The sequence below is a fragment of the Gallinula chloropus genome (genome assembly GCF_964237585.1).
Source record: "Gallinula chloropus genome assembly, chromosome: 25".
NCBI lineage: Eukaryota > Metazoa > Chordata > Aves > Gruiformes > Rallidae > Gallinula > Gallinula chloropus.
Window position 1 is genome coordinate 5,015,669 of NC_140110.1, and position 14,392 is coordinate 5,030,060.

The following is a 14,392-nucleotide window of genomic DNA, read 5'->3' on the forward strand; positions in this document are numbered from 1 at the left end:
AACCTGCCCTGTAGCACCTCTGCTCTCCCTGGAAGCCCTGAGGAGGAGCTAAGAGGTGCCATAGCAAATCCTCCTGCCTCTCAGGACCCTGTTCTCCTGGAGAGAAGCAGAAATGCTGAGGGTTTGACAACTGACAACCCTCCCCAGGAAGATTTCAGGGGTGGCTGTGTTCCCTCTCTGACTGCCCTGTCCCCCTCTGGTGTTTCTCAGGAGTTGGGGGTGCAGGTGATGATGAGCCCCTCTGTAGAGTTAGGGGTGGGTTCATCTGAAAGAGCCCAACAACTGGGCTGGTCACTATCCCAAATATTCCTGCAAAGCAGGGGTGAGTCCTTGGGAGCAGAGGTCAGAGGTGGGTCCAGAGAGGACCCTCCCTCAGGACCAACCAGACCTCCAGTGGCAGAGCTGAAGGTGACTATCCTACAAGAGAAACAGGGGGAAGGTGTAGCAGGGGCTGTCCATGGGACTTGCCTTTGGTTTTCCCTGGAGAAGTGTCCCTAACCTGTCACTGGTTTTATCTCTTTGCAAAGTGCCCCCATGTCCAGAGGGATGAGATGTCCAACAGCAGCTCCATCACCCACTTCCTCCTCCTGGCCTTCAGAAACATATGGGAGCTGCAGCTCCTGCACTTCTGGCTCTTCCTGGGCCTCTACCTGGCTGCTCTCCTGGGCAACGGGCTCATCATCATCACCATAGCCTGTGACCACCACCTCCACACGCCCATGTACTTCTTCCTCCTCAACCTCTCCCTCCTCGACCTGGGTTCCATCTCCACCACGGTCCCCAAAGCCATGGCCAATTCCCTCTGGGACAGCAGGGCCATTTCCTACGCGGGATGTGCTGTTCAGCTTTTCTTCTTCTCTTTTCTGATGGCAGCAGAGTATTCTCTTCTCACAGTCATGGCCTATGACCGCTACGTTGCCATCTGCCACCCCCTGCACTACGGGACCCTCCTGGGCAGCAGAGCTTGTGTCCACATGGCAGCAGCTGCCTGGGCCAGTGGGTTTCTCCATGCTGTGCTGCACACAGCCAATACATTTTCAGTGCCCCTCTGCAAGGGCAATGCCCTTGACCAGTTCTTCTGTGAAATCCCCCAGATCCTCAAGCTCTCCTGCTCACATGCCTACCTCAGGGAAGTTGGGCTCGTTGTTTTTAGTGCTTTTCTATTCATGGCTTGTTTCCTGTTCATCCTGGTGTCCTATGTGCAGATCTTCAGGGCTGTGCTGAGGATCCCCTCGCAGCAGGGACGGCACAAAGCCTTTTCCACCTGCCTCCCTCACCTGGCCGTGGTCTCCCTGTTCATCAGCACCGGCATGTTTGCCTACCTGAAGCCCCCCTCCATCTCCTCCCCATCCCTGGACCTGGTGGTGGCTGTTCTGTACTCGGTGGTGCCTCCTGCAGTGAACCCCCTTATCTACAGCATGAGGAACCAGGAGCTCAAGGACACACTCAAGAATCTCATGACCCACGTGTCACTCAGCAGCAGCAGCCCGACCGTGTCTCTTCACAAGTGACTCCTACCCCCTCTGAGGAACCTCCTGTGCTTTTGGCACAGTGTCCATGATAACCCTGTTTGTCCAGGACTCTCTGCAGCTGCTCCACCCCTCCCTCCAGCCACCCACGTCCATGTGTGTGGAGTGAGGGGGCAGCTGGCTCCTCATGTTGTATCTCTGCAATAAAAGGGTGTTTTCCAGTGCCGGTGTCTGGAGGTTGGGTTCCTCTTTCACGGAGGATGTAAGGAGCAGGATGAAAGTTCCTCCTATGAGGATGTGCTGGGTTGTTGGTTGGCTGAGGGGAGGACAGGGGCTACGGGCCTGAGGTATGGGCCGGGGATTTGGGATTGGGGTATAGGCCCGGGGTATGGGCCTGGGGGATGCCTTTAGAGTATGGGCCCTTAGGGTATGGGACTGGGGTATGGGCCTGGGGTCTGGGTCTAGGGTATGGGCCTGGGGTGTGGGGTACAGTCCTGGGGTAGGGGCCTGTGGATGCCCAGTGCTCCCAGGGATGGTGGCCAATTCCCAGGGACCTGCCTGGGGTTTGTCTCCGTGGCTTTCAGGCACCACAGCCCACGTGCTCTGCAGAGCAGCACCACCAGCCTGGGGCCCGGCGGGGAGGCCGGGGAGGAGGCCTGAGTGTCCAGCCGGGCCAGCACGGCCACTGTGCCCAGGGAAAAGGCTCTGTAGGGGCAGGGACATCCCAGGAGAAGACAACACACATGAGCAACTCTGGTCTTCTGGGTGGGACCTTCAGAGCCCATCTAGTCCCACCCTGCAGTGAGCAGGGACATCTTCGCTAGAGCAGGTCGCTCACAGCCCCATTGAGCCCGACCTTGGATGTCTCCAGGGATGGGGCCTCCACTACTTCTCTGGGCACCCTGAGCCAGAGATCTACCACCCTCAGAGTGAAGAACTTCTTCCCAACACCCAACCTCAGTCTCTCTTTTCTAGTTTAATCCCATCACCCCTCATCCCATCGCTCCATGTCCTTCCCCAGCTTCCTACAGGCACCTTTCAGGGACTGGATGGTGCTATAATATGGTCTCCCCAGAGCCTTCTCCTCTCCCTGCTGACCCAGCCCAGCTCAGGACTTAGTTCTGAGGGGTAGGCCAGCCCTACCTGGCCTCTCTGCTTGCCCAGGACCTGGCAGACTCTGGGGCAGGGGAGTCTTTCAAGTCACAGGTCTCCAGCCAGGCTCTGCTCCACTGATCCCCACCCTCTGAGTTCAGCCCAGGTGTCGCTGGGGGTGCAGGGCAGTGTCATAAATTAGGGAGTTTTCTTTCCTTTATGCTGTGTTCAGTCTCTTTTCCCCTCACACTGATTGTGGAATGATCTCTCCCTGTCCTTATCTCCACTCCTAAGCCTCTCAATATCTATTTTCTCCCCTGTCCAGCTGAAAAGGGCAGTGATAGACCAACTTTGGTGGGCATCTGGCCTCCAGCCAGGGTCAAACCACCACAGGCTGATAAAGAATTAATAGAATAACAAAGGGAATTGTCAAAGAACACAAAGAACAACACAATAGGACATGTTGTGGAGTGGACTCCCTGTATAAATTTTTAAAATAAATAATTAATGGGGAAAAAAACCTATATCCTGCCATTTGACAGTGACTCAGTGACGTGAGATGTGTTTGAAAAATCCCCCAAACACAGCTAACTGGGTATGATTAGGGAATATTGGAGTAAGAACCATCCCAGGGGACCACTGGAAAATTGCTTTCTCTGAGCTCCCAAGAAAAGAGGGGTGCAAGTACTGATTGGGAGTTATCAATACCTTTTCTGGGTGTCCAGAGACATTTCCTTGCAAAACAAAGCCAGATGAGGAGTTAAAGTATTATTAAATGAGATAATACCTCAGTCTGGGGTACTTCTGGTCATGTAATCAGAGGTACTCATTTTGTGCCCAAGCAGTGAAGCAGGGAAGCAAGCTATTGGGAACTGATTGGCAATTACATAGGCCCTGTAGGCCACAAGCCAGTGGGCAGGGGAAAGATTAACAGTTGGGGTGTGTTGCTTTTGCAAACTGAAATGGGTTGTGGTATTTTTTTCTCTGCTGACTTGGGAAGTGGAGGATTCAGGCTGCCTCATCTGAAATCCTTTGTTGGGGATTCAGGAATAGGAAGATAAAGGACAATTGTCAATCTGGAGATGCAACAGACAGCACATAAGATAAGGGGGGGACAACACACTGCTGATGATTATAATTGGCATTACTGTGATGAGTTTTGCTGTTGGTTGTGTCAATTACGGTAACATCTCTCTCTCAGATAAGGGTTCAATCAGAAACTGAGATATACAGAGCTCTGCTAAAATATATAAGTGAAACTTAGGACAGTGAAAACGTGGAAGTTGTTGAATTGTGACTCAGGTCATTGGGTGGAATGTAGGGAATTGCAGATGACATTAAGCTGTGAGGAAGTGTTGATCTGCCTGAGGGTAGGGAGGCTCTTCAGAGGGGTCTGAACAGACTGGACCGATGGGCTGAGACCAATGGGATGAAGTTTAACATGGCCAAGTGCAGAGTGCTGCACATGGGACAGAACAACCCCCTGCAACACTACAGGCTTGGGGGAGACTGGCTGGAGAGCTTCCAGGAAGAGAAGGACCTGGGGGTGTTGGGTGACAGCAGGCTGAACATGAGCCAGCAGTGTGCCCAGGCAGCCAAGAAGTCCAATGGCATCCTGGCTTGTATCAAAAACAGAGTGGCCAGTAGGTCTGGGGAGGTAATTGTGCCCCTGTACTGGGCATTGGTGAGGCCACACCTTGAGTACTGTGTGCAGTTCTGGGCTCCACACCATAAAAAGGACACTGAGGTCCTTGACCAAGTGCAGAGAAGGGCAACCAGGCTGGGGAAGGGGCTGGAGGGCAAATCTTATGAGGAACGGCTGAGGGAGCTGGGGATGTTTAGATTGGAGAAGAGGAGGCTGAGGGGAGACTTTATCACCACCTAGAACTTCCTGAAGGGAGGTTGTAGAGAGTTGGGGATGGTCTCTTCAGCCAGGTGACAGGAGATGGGACAAGGGGAAATGGCATGAAGCTGTGCCAGGGCAGGGTTAGATTGGATATTAGAAAAAAATTTGTTACTGAAAGAGTTGTCAGGGCTGGAACAGGCTGCCCAGGGAGGGGCTGAGTCACCATCCCTGGATTTGTTCAAAAAAAGGTTGATGAGGTACTTGGGGATCTGGTTTAGCAAAGGATGGGAACGGTTGGATTCGATGATCTTCAAAGGTCTCTTCCAACCTTGTGATTCTGTGATTCTTAAGAGACAATTAATATAACTTTAATGTAAGAATTTTCATGTTTTTAAGAAGAGGTTTTTTTTTTTATTTTATCAGATGTGGTTTTTCCCCAGCTGAGAACAGAGCACCACACAGTCACTTGTTCTTTAAAAGGGAGTGTGGGGGGAGAAGCAGTTTTGCCGGGGGGGAGGGAAGGGAAAGGGAAAAAAAACAAACCTAAGGAAACAAAACCCCACGGGTTGGGGTAAGGATAGTTTACTAGAATAGCAGAAAGAGAGATATAACAATGATAACAGGACTTTGTAGCTATATATATGAAACTGGTGATACACAATGCAGTTTGTCACTGAACCACACAACTCAGGCTGTGCAGCCCAGAGCCGTCCCGAAAACAGGACCATCCGCAAAACTGCATGTCCTGGAGCTGCCTCCTCTTCCTCCCACCAGCCCCCATTTTATGCTGAGCATGATGTAATTGATATGGAATACCTCCTTTGGCCAGTTTGAGTCACCTGTCCTGGCTGTGTCCCCTTCCTTCTCCTTAGTAGGGAAATAGGAACAACTGAAAAGTCCTTGACTGCTTGGCAACAACCAGAAACATCAGGGTGTTATCAGCACTGCTTTCCTCCCAACTCACAAACATGGCATTCCATCTGCCATTAGAAATAAAATTAACTCCATCCCAGCTGAAACCACGACACTGACATGATTTCCCTGTCAAAGGGGCTGGCTGGGGATGGGCGGTCCTGGCATGGTGGAGCGCTATGTTATTGTTGGGTTTGTAAGGTACTCTCTGTGCTATCACTGGGTGTGAGTGCAATTGGGGCTGATATTGTTCCCCTTTTATGGTGCTTTTGTCAGTAAACTCTCCTTATCCCAACCCACAGAGGCTCTGTCTGTTTCTCCTCCTGGAGTGAATGAGCAGCATGTGGTACTCAGCCATTGTTTGGGGCTGAACCACCACAGTCTCCAAGCCACAAGCAGCGAACTTCTCTAGGAGAAGGTGGTGGGAAACTGTGTCCAAGGCCTTGACAAAGTCAAGGTAGACAACATCCAGAGCCCTTCCCTTGTCCAAGAAGCAGGTCACCCTGTCATAGAGGGAGATTCAGTGGGTCAAACAGGACCTGCCCTTATGAACCCAAGCTGACTGGGCCTGATCACCTGGGGGTTCTTCATGAACTGGATAATGCTGCTCAGGATGATCTGCTCCATCAGCTTCTCTGGGACTGAAGTCAAACTATCAGGCCTGTAATGTCCCTGATCATCCTTCTGTCCCTTCTTATATAGGGGGTTATGTTGACTGATCCAGTCAGCCAGGACTGATGGGAAGTGGCTTGGTGAACCCCCCTTGCCAGCTCTTTCAGCACCCCTGGGTGTATCCCATTCAGCCCCACAGACCTGTGCACATCTCTGGTGCATCAGGACCATCTCCTCCTGGATTGAGGTGGACTCATTCTGCTCCCTGTCCCTGTCTCCTAGCTCAGGGAATGGGATTCTCTCTGTACAACTGCTCCTATTACTAACGACAGTGGCAAAGATTTCATTAAGCACCACAGCCTTGTCCTCATCTTTCCACAATGTTTCCTCCTAAATCTGATAGAGGATGGAGGGTCTCCCTGGTCTTTCTTTTATTTAAATGGAGGACAGATGAATTTCTAGCTGGGCTTTGGACCAACAAGGAGGAGAAACTCTCATCCTCTTGTTCTTCCCTCAGCATTACACACCACACATTGCCCCATGAAGAGCCTGAGCAATGCCTGAGAGAAATGACCTGTCTTCCCTGGACTGGAGGTCAGGGCTTGGCCTTTCTGCTTCCTCAAACAAAACCAGGGCTTTCTTCAGCATCTCAGCTGTTTGTACATTGCCTTTGCCTACCAGCCAACATGGCCTCCAATTACCTGTGCTAACGAGTCCCTGGGGAGGCTCAGCCAGCAATGGCTCTCAGTGGGACTCATTAATACTTCAGGTACTTTGGCTTCTGCTTTTGACATGGAGTTTATTGTGTAATCTCCTCTCAGTACCTGAGCTTCAAGGACTCAGCACCAAATGCACCCCAGGGCTCATTAAAAAGAAAAAGCAAGCCCTAATGAGGTATGCCTCTTCATGTAATTATCTTCAAGTCTTCAAGAGATGTACAGATCATTGAAGCTGTTTCAAAGGGAGCTCAGAGCAAAATTGACTTTTTTAAAGGGTGTAGGTTATTATTTTCACTGTAGAGGAGAGGTGACAACCTCTGACTGAGATTGATCCAGGGTGCCTCCTAAGGAGGTCTGGACTGGTCTGAAATAGGGTCCCTTGAGGCAGTGGGGACAACCTTGCTGCACATCTCCACAAGCCCACCATGACTCTCACCAGCCAACTGGGACTTGCATCCCTTGTCCTTACATCAGGTCTCTCTCTGCACTCCACAGTGGGGCATGACAGCCCCTCTGTACCAGCTCCCCTGCTTTCCTTAGAGAACTGGCTGCACACAGGCAGCACACAGGGAGTTATTTTCCACCAACACAAGAAACCTGACAAGATTCACCATTAAATCAAACACTCCTCACTCTGTGCCAAGTGCAATCTGCCACCAGTGAGGTTCACCTGCCACAAAGCTTAACCCTGTGAGAGATGTTCTAGTGAGAGGAAGGAGACTGTGAAATCACCACAAATCAAGAGCTGGCTAAAGACAGAATGAGTCAGACAACTGCCAGAAAGGCAAGGGTTTAACTCCCTGGAACTCAGAGCAGCAGCTGGATGGTTGGGAGGTGTCTGAATGGTCCAAGGGGAAGGGGAAGGGAAATCTAGAGAGCAACCAGAAGCACTGGAGTGCAGATCCACTGTTGGAACTATGATTTCAGACATGGTCAATTGACTTTGGACATGTAGAAATATGTGACAGACAGAGGAGATTAAATGCACAGCTGTCCTGTTTCTGGCCAGGGAAGAGTTAACTTCCCCAAGCAGCCAGCAGAGGTGAGCTAAGTTAGCAGAGGTGACCTGAGTTAGCACAGGTGAGCTGAGTGTGTCCAGGCTGTTTTCCACACCACCTGACATCACCCCCCATAAAAGGGGCTGGTTGGGGAGGGGCACTCCTGGGTTCCTTAAGGGCAGTCTGAGTGTGGCTGTGGCTTTTGGCTGGTCCTTGCATTGTGCAGCACCTTGTGGTCCTTTGGTCAGTAAAGTACTCTCTGTTATCACTGGATGTGAGTGTAGTTTGTGATGTGCTGTTATCATTTTTTCACAGTGATTTTGTCAGTAAACTGTCCTCCTCCCAGCCCACAGAGGGTCTGTCTGTTTCTCCTCCAGGAGTGAGCATTATAACCTGACCCTTGTACATGAGTGAGCTGGGAGAAATGAGAAAAGATTTCAGCTGCCTTCCAGGGGAGCACATCATCCCCTGGCTACTGCGATGCTGGGACAATGGGGCACACAGCCTGGAATTAGAAGGCAGGGAGGCCAAGCAGCTGGGATCCCTGTTCAGAAAAGGAGTCATTGACAAGGTGATTGGAAAGAAGTCTCAAGCCTTCAGTCTCTGGAGGCCACTTCTGTCCAGTGTGGGGGAAAGGTACCCGTTCAGTGAAGATGTCATGTGTTGGCCAGGCAAGTGGATGACCACAGAGCAGAGTGTGCAGTGTTTGAGGGGATCAGCCATGTGAGAGATGAATTACTGTGATCCTGATGATCTGCAGCTACCCACCAATCCTGATGAAGTCCAATGTTCCTCACCCATGTGGTGTAAGTCTGTGTGGAGTGCACCAGCATCATATGCCAACTGCCTGGCAGTAATAGATTGGGGAAAGGAGGAAGCACCTACAGTGGCTGAGGTGTCCAGCCAACTCCTGTGGGGGTGCCCTTTGGGGGTGGTTGCAGCAATGGAAACAAAGCAACTGGGAGTGCAGAGGCAAACCCATCTGGGCATGATGTAGATGGTGAGCAAAAAGGGGTGGATATTGTCCTGGTTCTGGTCAGGCTGCGGTTATCTCACCTGTGCTGGCTGCTTGGGGAGGTTGAGTTAGCCCTGGCTGTTTTCCACACCACCTGACAGCACTTCTCCATAAAGGAGCTGGTTTGGACACCACTCCTGGGTGCCTCCAGGGCAGTGTGAGTGCAGCTGGGGTGTTGGGTTGGTCCTCCTGTCCTGCAGCACTGTGTAATCCTCAGGTGGGTAAGGTACTCTGTGGTCTCACCGGGTATGAGTGTCATGGGCTGTTTATTGTTCTAGTTTCATGGTGCTTTTTTCAGTGATCTCTCCTTATCCCAACCGACAGAGGCTCTGTCTCTTTCTCCTCTGGGAGTGAGCCAGTGGTGTGTGGTGCTCAGCCACTCTTTGGGGATGAACCACCAGAAGCATTTAAATTACTCTCTCCTCTTTTTATTTATTTTCTATCATGTCCTTTAATGCCTCTTGCTGAGGCACCACAAGTCACCTGAGGCTTCTACACACACACATTAACCACTGACACATCGGAGCTTCACTTCCAGCAGACCCTGGAACAACCCTCCGTGGTTTTACAAAGAGAAACCTCAAGAACTTTTCCAACCAGAGCTGATCTGCTCCTTCTGATCTTGTGATGTTCTGCATCAGGGGATAACCACAACAGGGGTAGAACCAACACATTGTCCTGTTTTGTGACCAATCCAGCACTGGTGACACATGATAATTTATCCATTGCTGCCCAGTGCTTGCACAGCATCAAGGCCCTTCCTGATTCACATGCTGCTGCACTAGAAAGTAAGCTCAGGGACACTGGTTGTTGTGAGGGAGGACTGCCAGGGCAGCTGATGCCAGCTGCCCAAAAGAATCTCCCATGCATGATGACATCATCAGTGAGCAGGGTTAAACCTCATCAAGGGAATTCAGACATGACTGGTGGAGCAGCAGTGTCAAGGAGGAGGCTTTGGGCATTCTGAGGGATGCCATAGCAGCCAGGGCTGCTACACAGCAACCTGGCCATGAGCACATTGGGCAGCACTGGGAGCAGTATGGCCACCCAGGCAAAGGCACTTACTGTTTGACTCAGCACTGGTGTGGACACCAGCAGAGTGTCCAGGAGGGGGGGGTCGGTCAGGATGAATGTGGAGAAACTGTCATGAGGTTGAGGGAAATTTTGCCAAGATAGGGTTAGGGGTCTTGTGTGGAGAGGCTGAGAGATCTGGGCTTCTTTAGCCTGGGGAATGGGAGTCTGAGGAGAGTATAGGGGTAGCTCAGAGAGCTTGAAAGTTCCTTTTCAAATGAATGGCAATTAAAACTAGAGGTGCAGATGGGTAATAAGCATGGAGAAATGCCATTCTGAGGGTAGTGCTGTGGTGCTTGGAGTTACTTGGAGGAAGTGTGGATGAGCTGGTTGCTTGGTTTATCTGGGAACAGCTGGTGAGGAGGGGGAGACAGCAGTACAGGCAGGGACATCGTGGGGTGAGAACAAAGTGGGGAAAGGGGTTGGGTGCCTGCAGAGAAACAGGCACAGGTGTGGGGCAGAGTGAGATGGGCTGCGGTGCAGAAGGTGGGGGGTGTTGGCCAGGCTGAAAGCAACTGACAGAAACGAGGTCTTTTTCCCCTTGGCAATGGTTGATGTCCCTGCAGAGGCCTCAGAGGCCTCATGGCCTCATGGCCATGGAACATTATTGCCTCCTTGAACTCAACCTAGGGAGGCATCCATGTGTCATACCCCTGTCCTACCCTTGGCATCACACTCCCCACATGCCATGTAAGAGCTCTGAGACACAGGTGAGGGTCAGGATCTCCCTGCCCAGGGGCTGGGGGTCAGCACTTGGCATTTCTGCTTCATCAGACCAAGCCAGGGTGTCCTCAGCATCAGAGCTGCCTGCCCTGTGCCTGTGTTTGTCCTCATGGCCTCCACTTGTGAGGTGTAAGATGTTCATGGGGAGGCTTTGTCAGCAATGGCTCACAGTAGGGCCCATGAATACTTCAAGGTACTTTGGGCATTAGTTCTGACTTTGACATTTGGAGAGGTTTCTTCACTCTCCACGTAGTATCTGAGGTGTGTGGACTCAGAAGAAAAGACACCATGGAGCAAATGAAAATACAGAAAGCCTTAAAAAGCATATCTCTTCAAGTGCTTTTCATTAAAAAAAAATCCAGACTTCTACAAATAATTGGATTACAGTTAGGCATTTAATGATGAATAGTTCAAAGGAATATTACAATGGAGGATATTTTCCCTTCACGGGTATTTCCTGTCATGGCTCAGTTGATGGAAGGAGTGACAGCAGCATTCTGGGATGGATATTGGTCTCATTTTCCAACTCTCTGGAGCTCAAAGCAGAAACCAGAGAGATGAGTAGCATTTGAGTACCCAAAGAGCAAGTGGAGGTGGAAACCTGTGATCAAAGTAAAGTGCACATGTCCAGCCCATCTGTGGAAAAGATGTTCTTAGTCATGGCTGTATCATCAGGACAGGTGGAAACACCTGAATTATGGGGGAGATGAAAGAAACACCCTGGAGGTAATGCAGGTACAGGGACAGGTGAACATTTCTTCTGCTGCCATGGGTCCCAATCCTGGAAATTTCCATTCTGTCATAGTGGGAAAGCCATTCCAGACAAGTGATTCAGCTGATGGAAATGTGAGGTAAATTATTTAAAAAATTATGGGGAAATAAAAGAAAGAAAAAACTGTAGCCCTTTGGAGGCAGATATGATGCAAGGAGAGCACAGCTCGTCATTACTCATCATCTGGGTCACACAAGACCAGAAGGTGCTACGTTTGAAATGGGATGAACATGAAACATGCAATTACATGACAGTCAAAATAGAAGGAAAAAACCCCAACAACTAAAACCACTACAGAATAAAGGCTGGTCATAATGAGTTCCATGGGCAGCAATATGCGGAAGATGAGCAGTTTATTGTTTCTTAGAAACAATCAGTCATCAGTTTCCACATGGCATCCTTGAGCTCCTGGTTCCTCATGCTGTAGATGAGGGGGTTCACTGCTGGTGGAAACACTGAGTAAAGAAATGCCAACACCAGGTCCAGAACAAGGGAGGAGATGGAGGGGGGCTTCAGGTGGGCAAACATACCAGAACTGACAAACAGGGAGACCACGGCCAGGTGAGGGATGCAGGTGGAAAAGGCTTTGTGCCGTCCCTGTCCTAAGGGGATACTCAGCACAGCCCTGAAGATCTGCACATAGGACACCACAATGAACACAAAACACCCAATACCTAAACAGATACCAAACACAATGACTCCAATTTCCCCGAGGTAGGCATCTGAGCAGGAGAGCTTGAGGATCTGGGGGATTTCACAGAAGAACTGGTCAAGGGCATTGCCATGGCAGAGGGGCAGGGAAAATGTATTGGCTGTGTGCAGCACAGAATAGAGAAACCCACTGCCCCAGGCAGCTGCTGCCATGTGGACACAAGCTCTGCTGCCCAGGAGGGTCCCGTAGTGCAGGGGGTGGCAGATGGCAACGTAGCGGTCATAGGCCATGACAGTGAGAAGAAAGTACTCTGTAGAGATAAACAATACAAAGAAGAAGAGTTGAGCCACACATCCTGTGTAGGAAATGGCCCTGGTGTCCCACAAGGAATTGGCCATGTATTTGGGAACAGTGGTGGAGATGAAGCCACTGTCAAGAACAGAGAGGTTGAGGAGGAAGAAGTACATGGGGGTGTGGAGGTGGTGGTCACAGGCTATGGTGATGATGATGAGGCCATTGCCCAGGAGAGCAGCCAGGTAGATGCCCAGGAAGAGGCAGAAGTGCAGGAGCTGCAGCTCCCGTGTGTCTGCAAAGGGCAGGAGGAGGAGGAACTGGCTGATGGAGCTGCTGTTGGACATCTGCTGCTTCCATCAAGTGTGGAGACCTGTCCAAGGAGGAAAAGGCAGCTAGTTGAGGGAACTCTTCCTTCTTGAAAACCTCTTCAATTCTAATAGAATACCCTCAGATTGACTCTCTGCATTAAGGACAAGTTTTGTCAAGTCCCTTTTGGGAGCTCTGCTTTGTGCTGGCTTGAGCATGCCACTGCTGAAAGGAGGGTCAGCTTTGGCTCTCGAGAACTCAGTCCTGACAGTCAGCAGTAAGGAAATAGAAGGCTGGAGTGATCTCAGACTAAATCCCCTGTGGATAGGCATGAGCTTTTCAGCACTGTCACTCCAATTTAACCCCAGAGCAGAGCTTTGAAGCTACAAATGGGAGTCCTGAAGTGAGGGGAAGCTCAGTGCCAGCACCACCAATGGATGTGCCCAGAGTCCCAGGTATGGTGGGACAAAAGCAGCAAGGACGTGAGGAGGAACAGCAAGAAATGCTGCAGCCAAGGCTGTAAGGACAGGGACAGACAGAGAGACACTCAGGGGTTTCTACTCACTGGGGTTGGGCTGCCAAGGAGAAGACTCAGTATGAAATCCTTGAACTCTGGGTGCAGTTTGTGCTTGGAGACAGAAACCAGGCGGTTGCTTCGGGAAAGTGTCAGCACAACAGGAGATGTCAGGGACGTACCTGACGGATACCTGTTAGGGAGCTCCTTCTCCCTACCTGACAATGTCTCTGCTGCCTGGAGCTGTCCCTGGAGCTGATGCTCTTTGCCCATCTCACCTCCTGCTCTGTGCTCACAGACCTCATCCAAACTGCCTAGTGCTCTGCTCTGCTCTGCAGACCCCTCCTGGCATCAGATCATTGCCCTGGGGAACCTCTGTGTGTGCAGGGCTCAGGAGATGCTCTGACAAGTCCTAATGACAAATGAGTTTGCACTGCCTGCTGCAAAGTTATCAAGAAAAGCTCAGCTCCCACTTCCCACCCAGTGCACAGGAGCAGAAAATTCAAAAAAATTATTTACCTGTACTGCAAAAAGCATCCTTGGTCTCCTGGAAAAGTCCATCAAAGTTGCTGTGTATCTGCTGGCACTGGGAGCAAACCTGTCCTACATAGTAGCCTTTGACAGCAGAAGGAACCTACACTATCCTTCCGTGGGTCACACTTCCCACCCACAACTTCTTTCTGCAGTGATGCTGATGGAAGCCCAGCAGGCAGGCTGAGTGCTGACCCTGGCAGCAGCAGAGTCCCTGCCCCAGCACACAGCCCCAGGCTGCAGGAACCCTGCTCACAAGGACAGCCCTGGGCACCCCTGGGTGCACACGCTGCTTCACAACTGCAGCCATGCCCAGGAGAAGACAGCTGTCCTGCCCTGTCCCTCTGATGGGGCAGAAGGACATCCTTTCCAGGCAGCACCTTCTGGTCCTAGAGAGAACCTGTCCTCCTGACAGACCCCACACACTGCCCCATGTCCCAGCTTTAGGAGATCCCTCCAGGAACAGAACCTGCATTGCCCTGCACCCACAGACATGCCAGGCAGAGTGCTGTGGAGATTTCTCCTCCAGTGAGCTCTCAGCACCCATCAGCTCTCTCAGCCTCACAGGTCTCCCCTCGGTGCCTACAGGCAGTGTCCCCAGCCCTGTGTGCTTGGCAGAGGAGCTGCTCCTGGGCAGAGCTGTCTCTCTGCAGTGCTGCCGGGATTCCATGAGCTCCCTCCATTTCTGTAGCCCAGCCCAGCTCAGCAGGAGAAAACCAGTTTTTCTAGGCTCCCTCCTGGTGCCTCATGGGGATCACCCTATGATCTCATCTCTGACGTTCCCTCCCTTGCCTGGGGAGAAATCCTTCTGTCCAGCAGAGTCCTTTCTCCTGATCAAACCAGAGCTGGGCAGAAGAATCACCTTT

At 51.2% G+C, this 14,392-nt stretch overlaps 2 protein-coding genes across 2 annotated transcripts; one reads left to right on the plus strand and one right to left on the minus strand.

The window, feature by feature from the left end:
- Positions 1 to 551: 551 nt before the first annotated feature.
- On the plus strand, positions 552 to 1,511 carry LOC311200886 (olfactory receptor 14A16-like; the record flags this gene model as incomplete). Its single annotated transcript, XM_084275189.1, has 1 exon — positions 552 to 1,511. One exon carries the CDS (start codon positions 552 to 554, stop codon positions 1,509 to 1,511), a length of 960 nt encoding a protein of 319 aa, XP_084131315.1.
- Positions 1,512 to 11,064: 9,553 nt separating this feature from the next.
- LOC311200887 (olfactory receptor 14C36-like) lies at positions 11,065 to 12,519 on the minus strand (the record flags this gene model as incomplete). Its single annotated transcript, XM_084275190.1, has 2 exons — positions 11,065 to 11,147; positions 11,760 to 12,519. The coding sequence occupies 2 exons, from the start codon at positions 12,517 to 12,519 to the stop codon at positions 11,065 to 11,067; spliced, it is 843 nt and encodes a 280-aa protein (XP_084131316.1).
- Between the last annotated feature and the right edge of the window lie 1,873 nt (positions 12,520 to 14,392).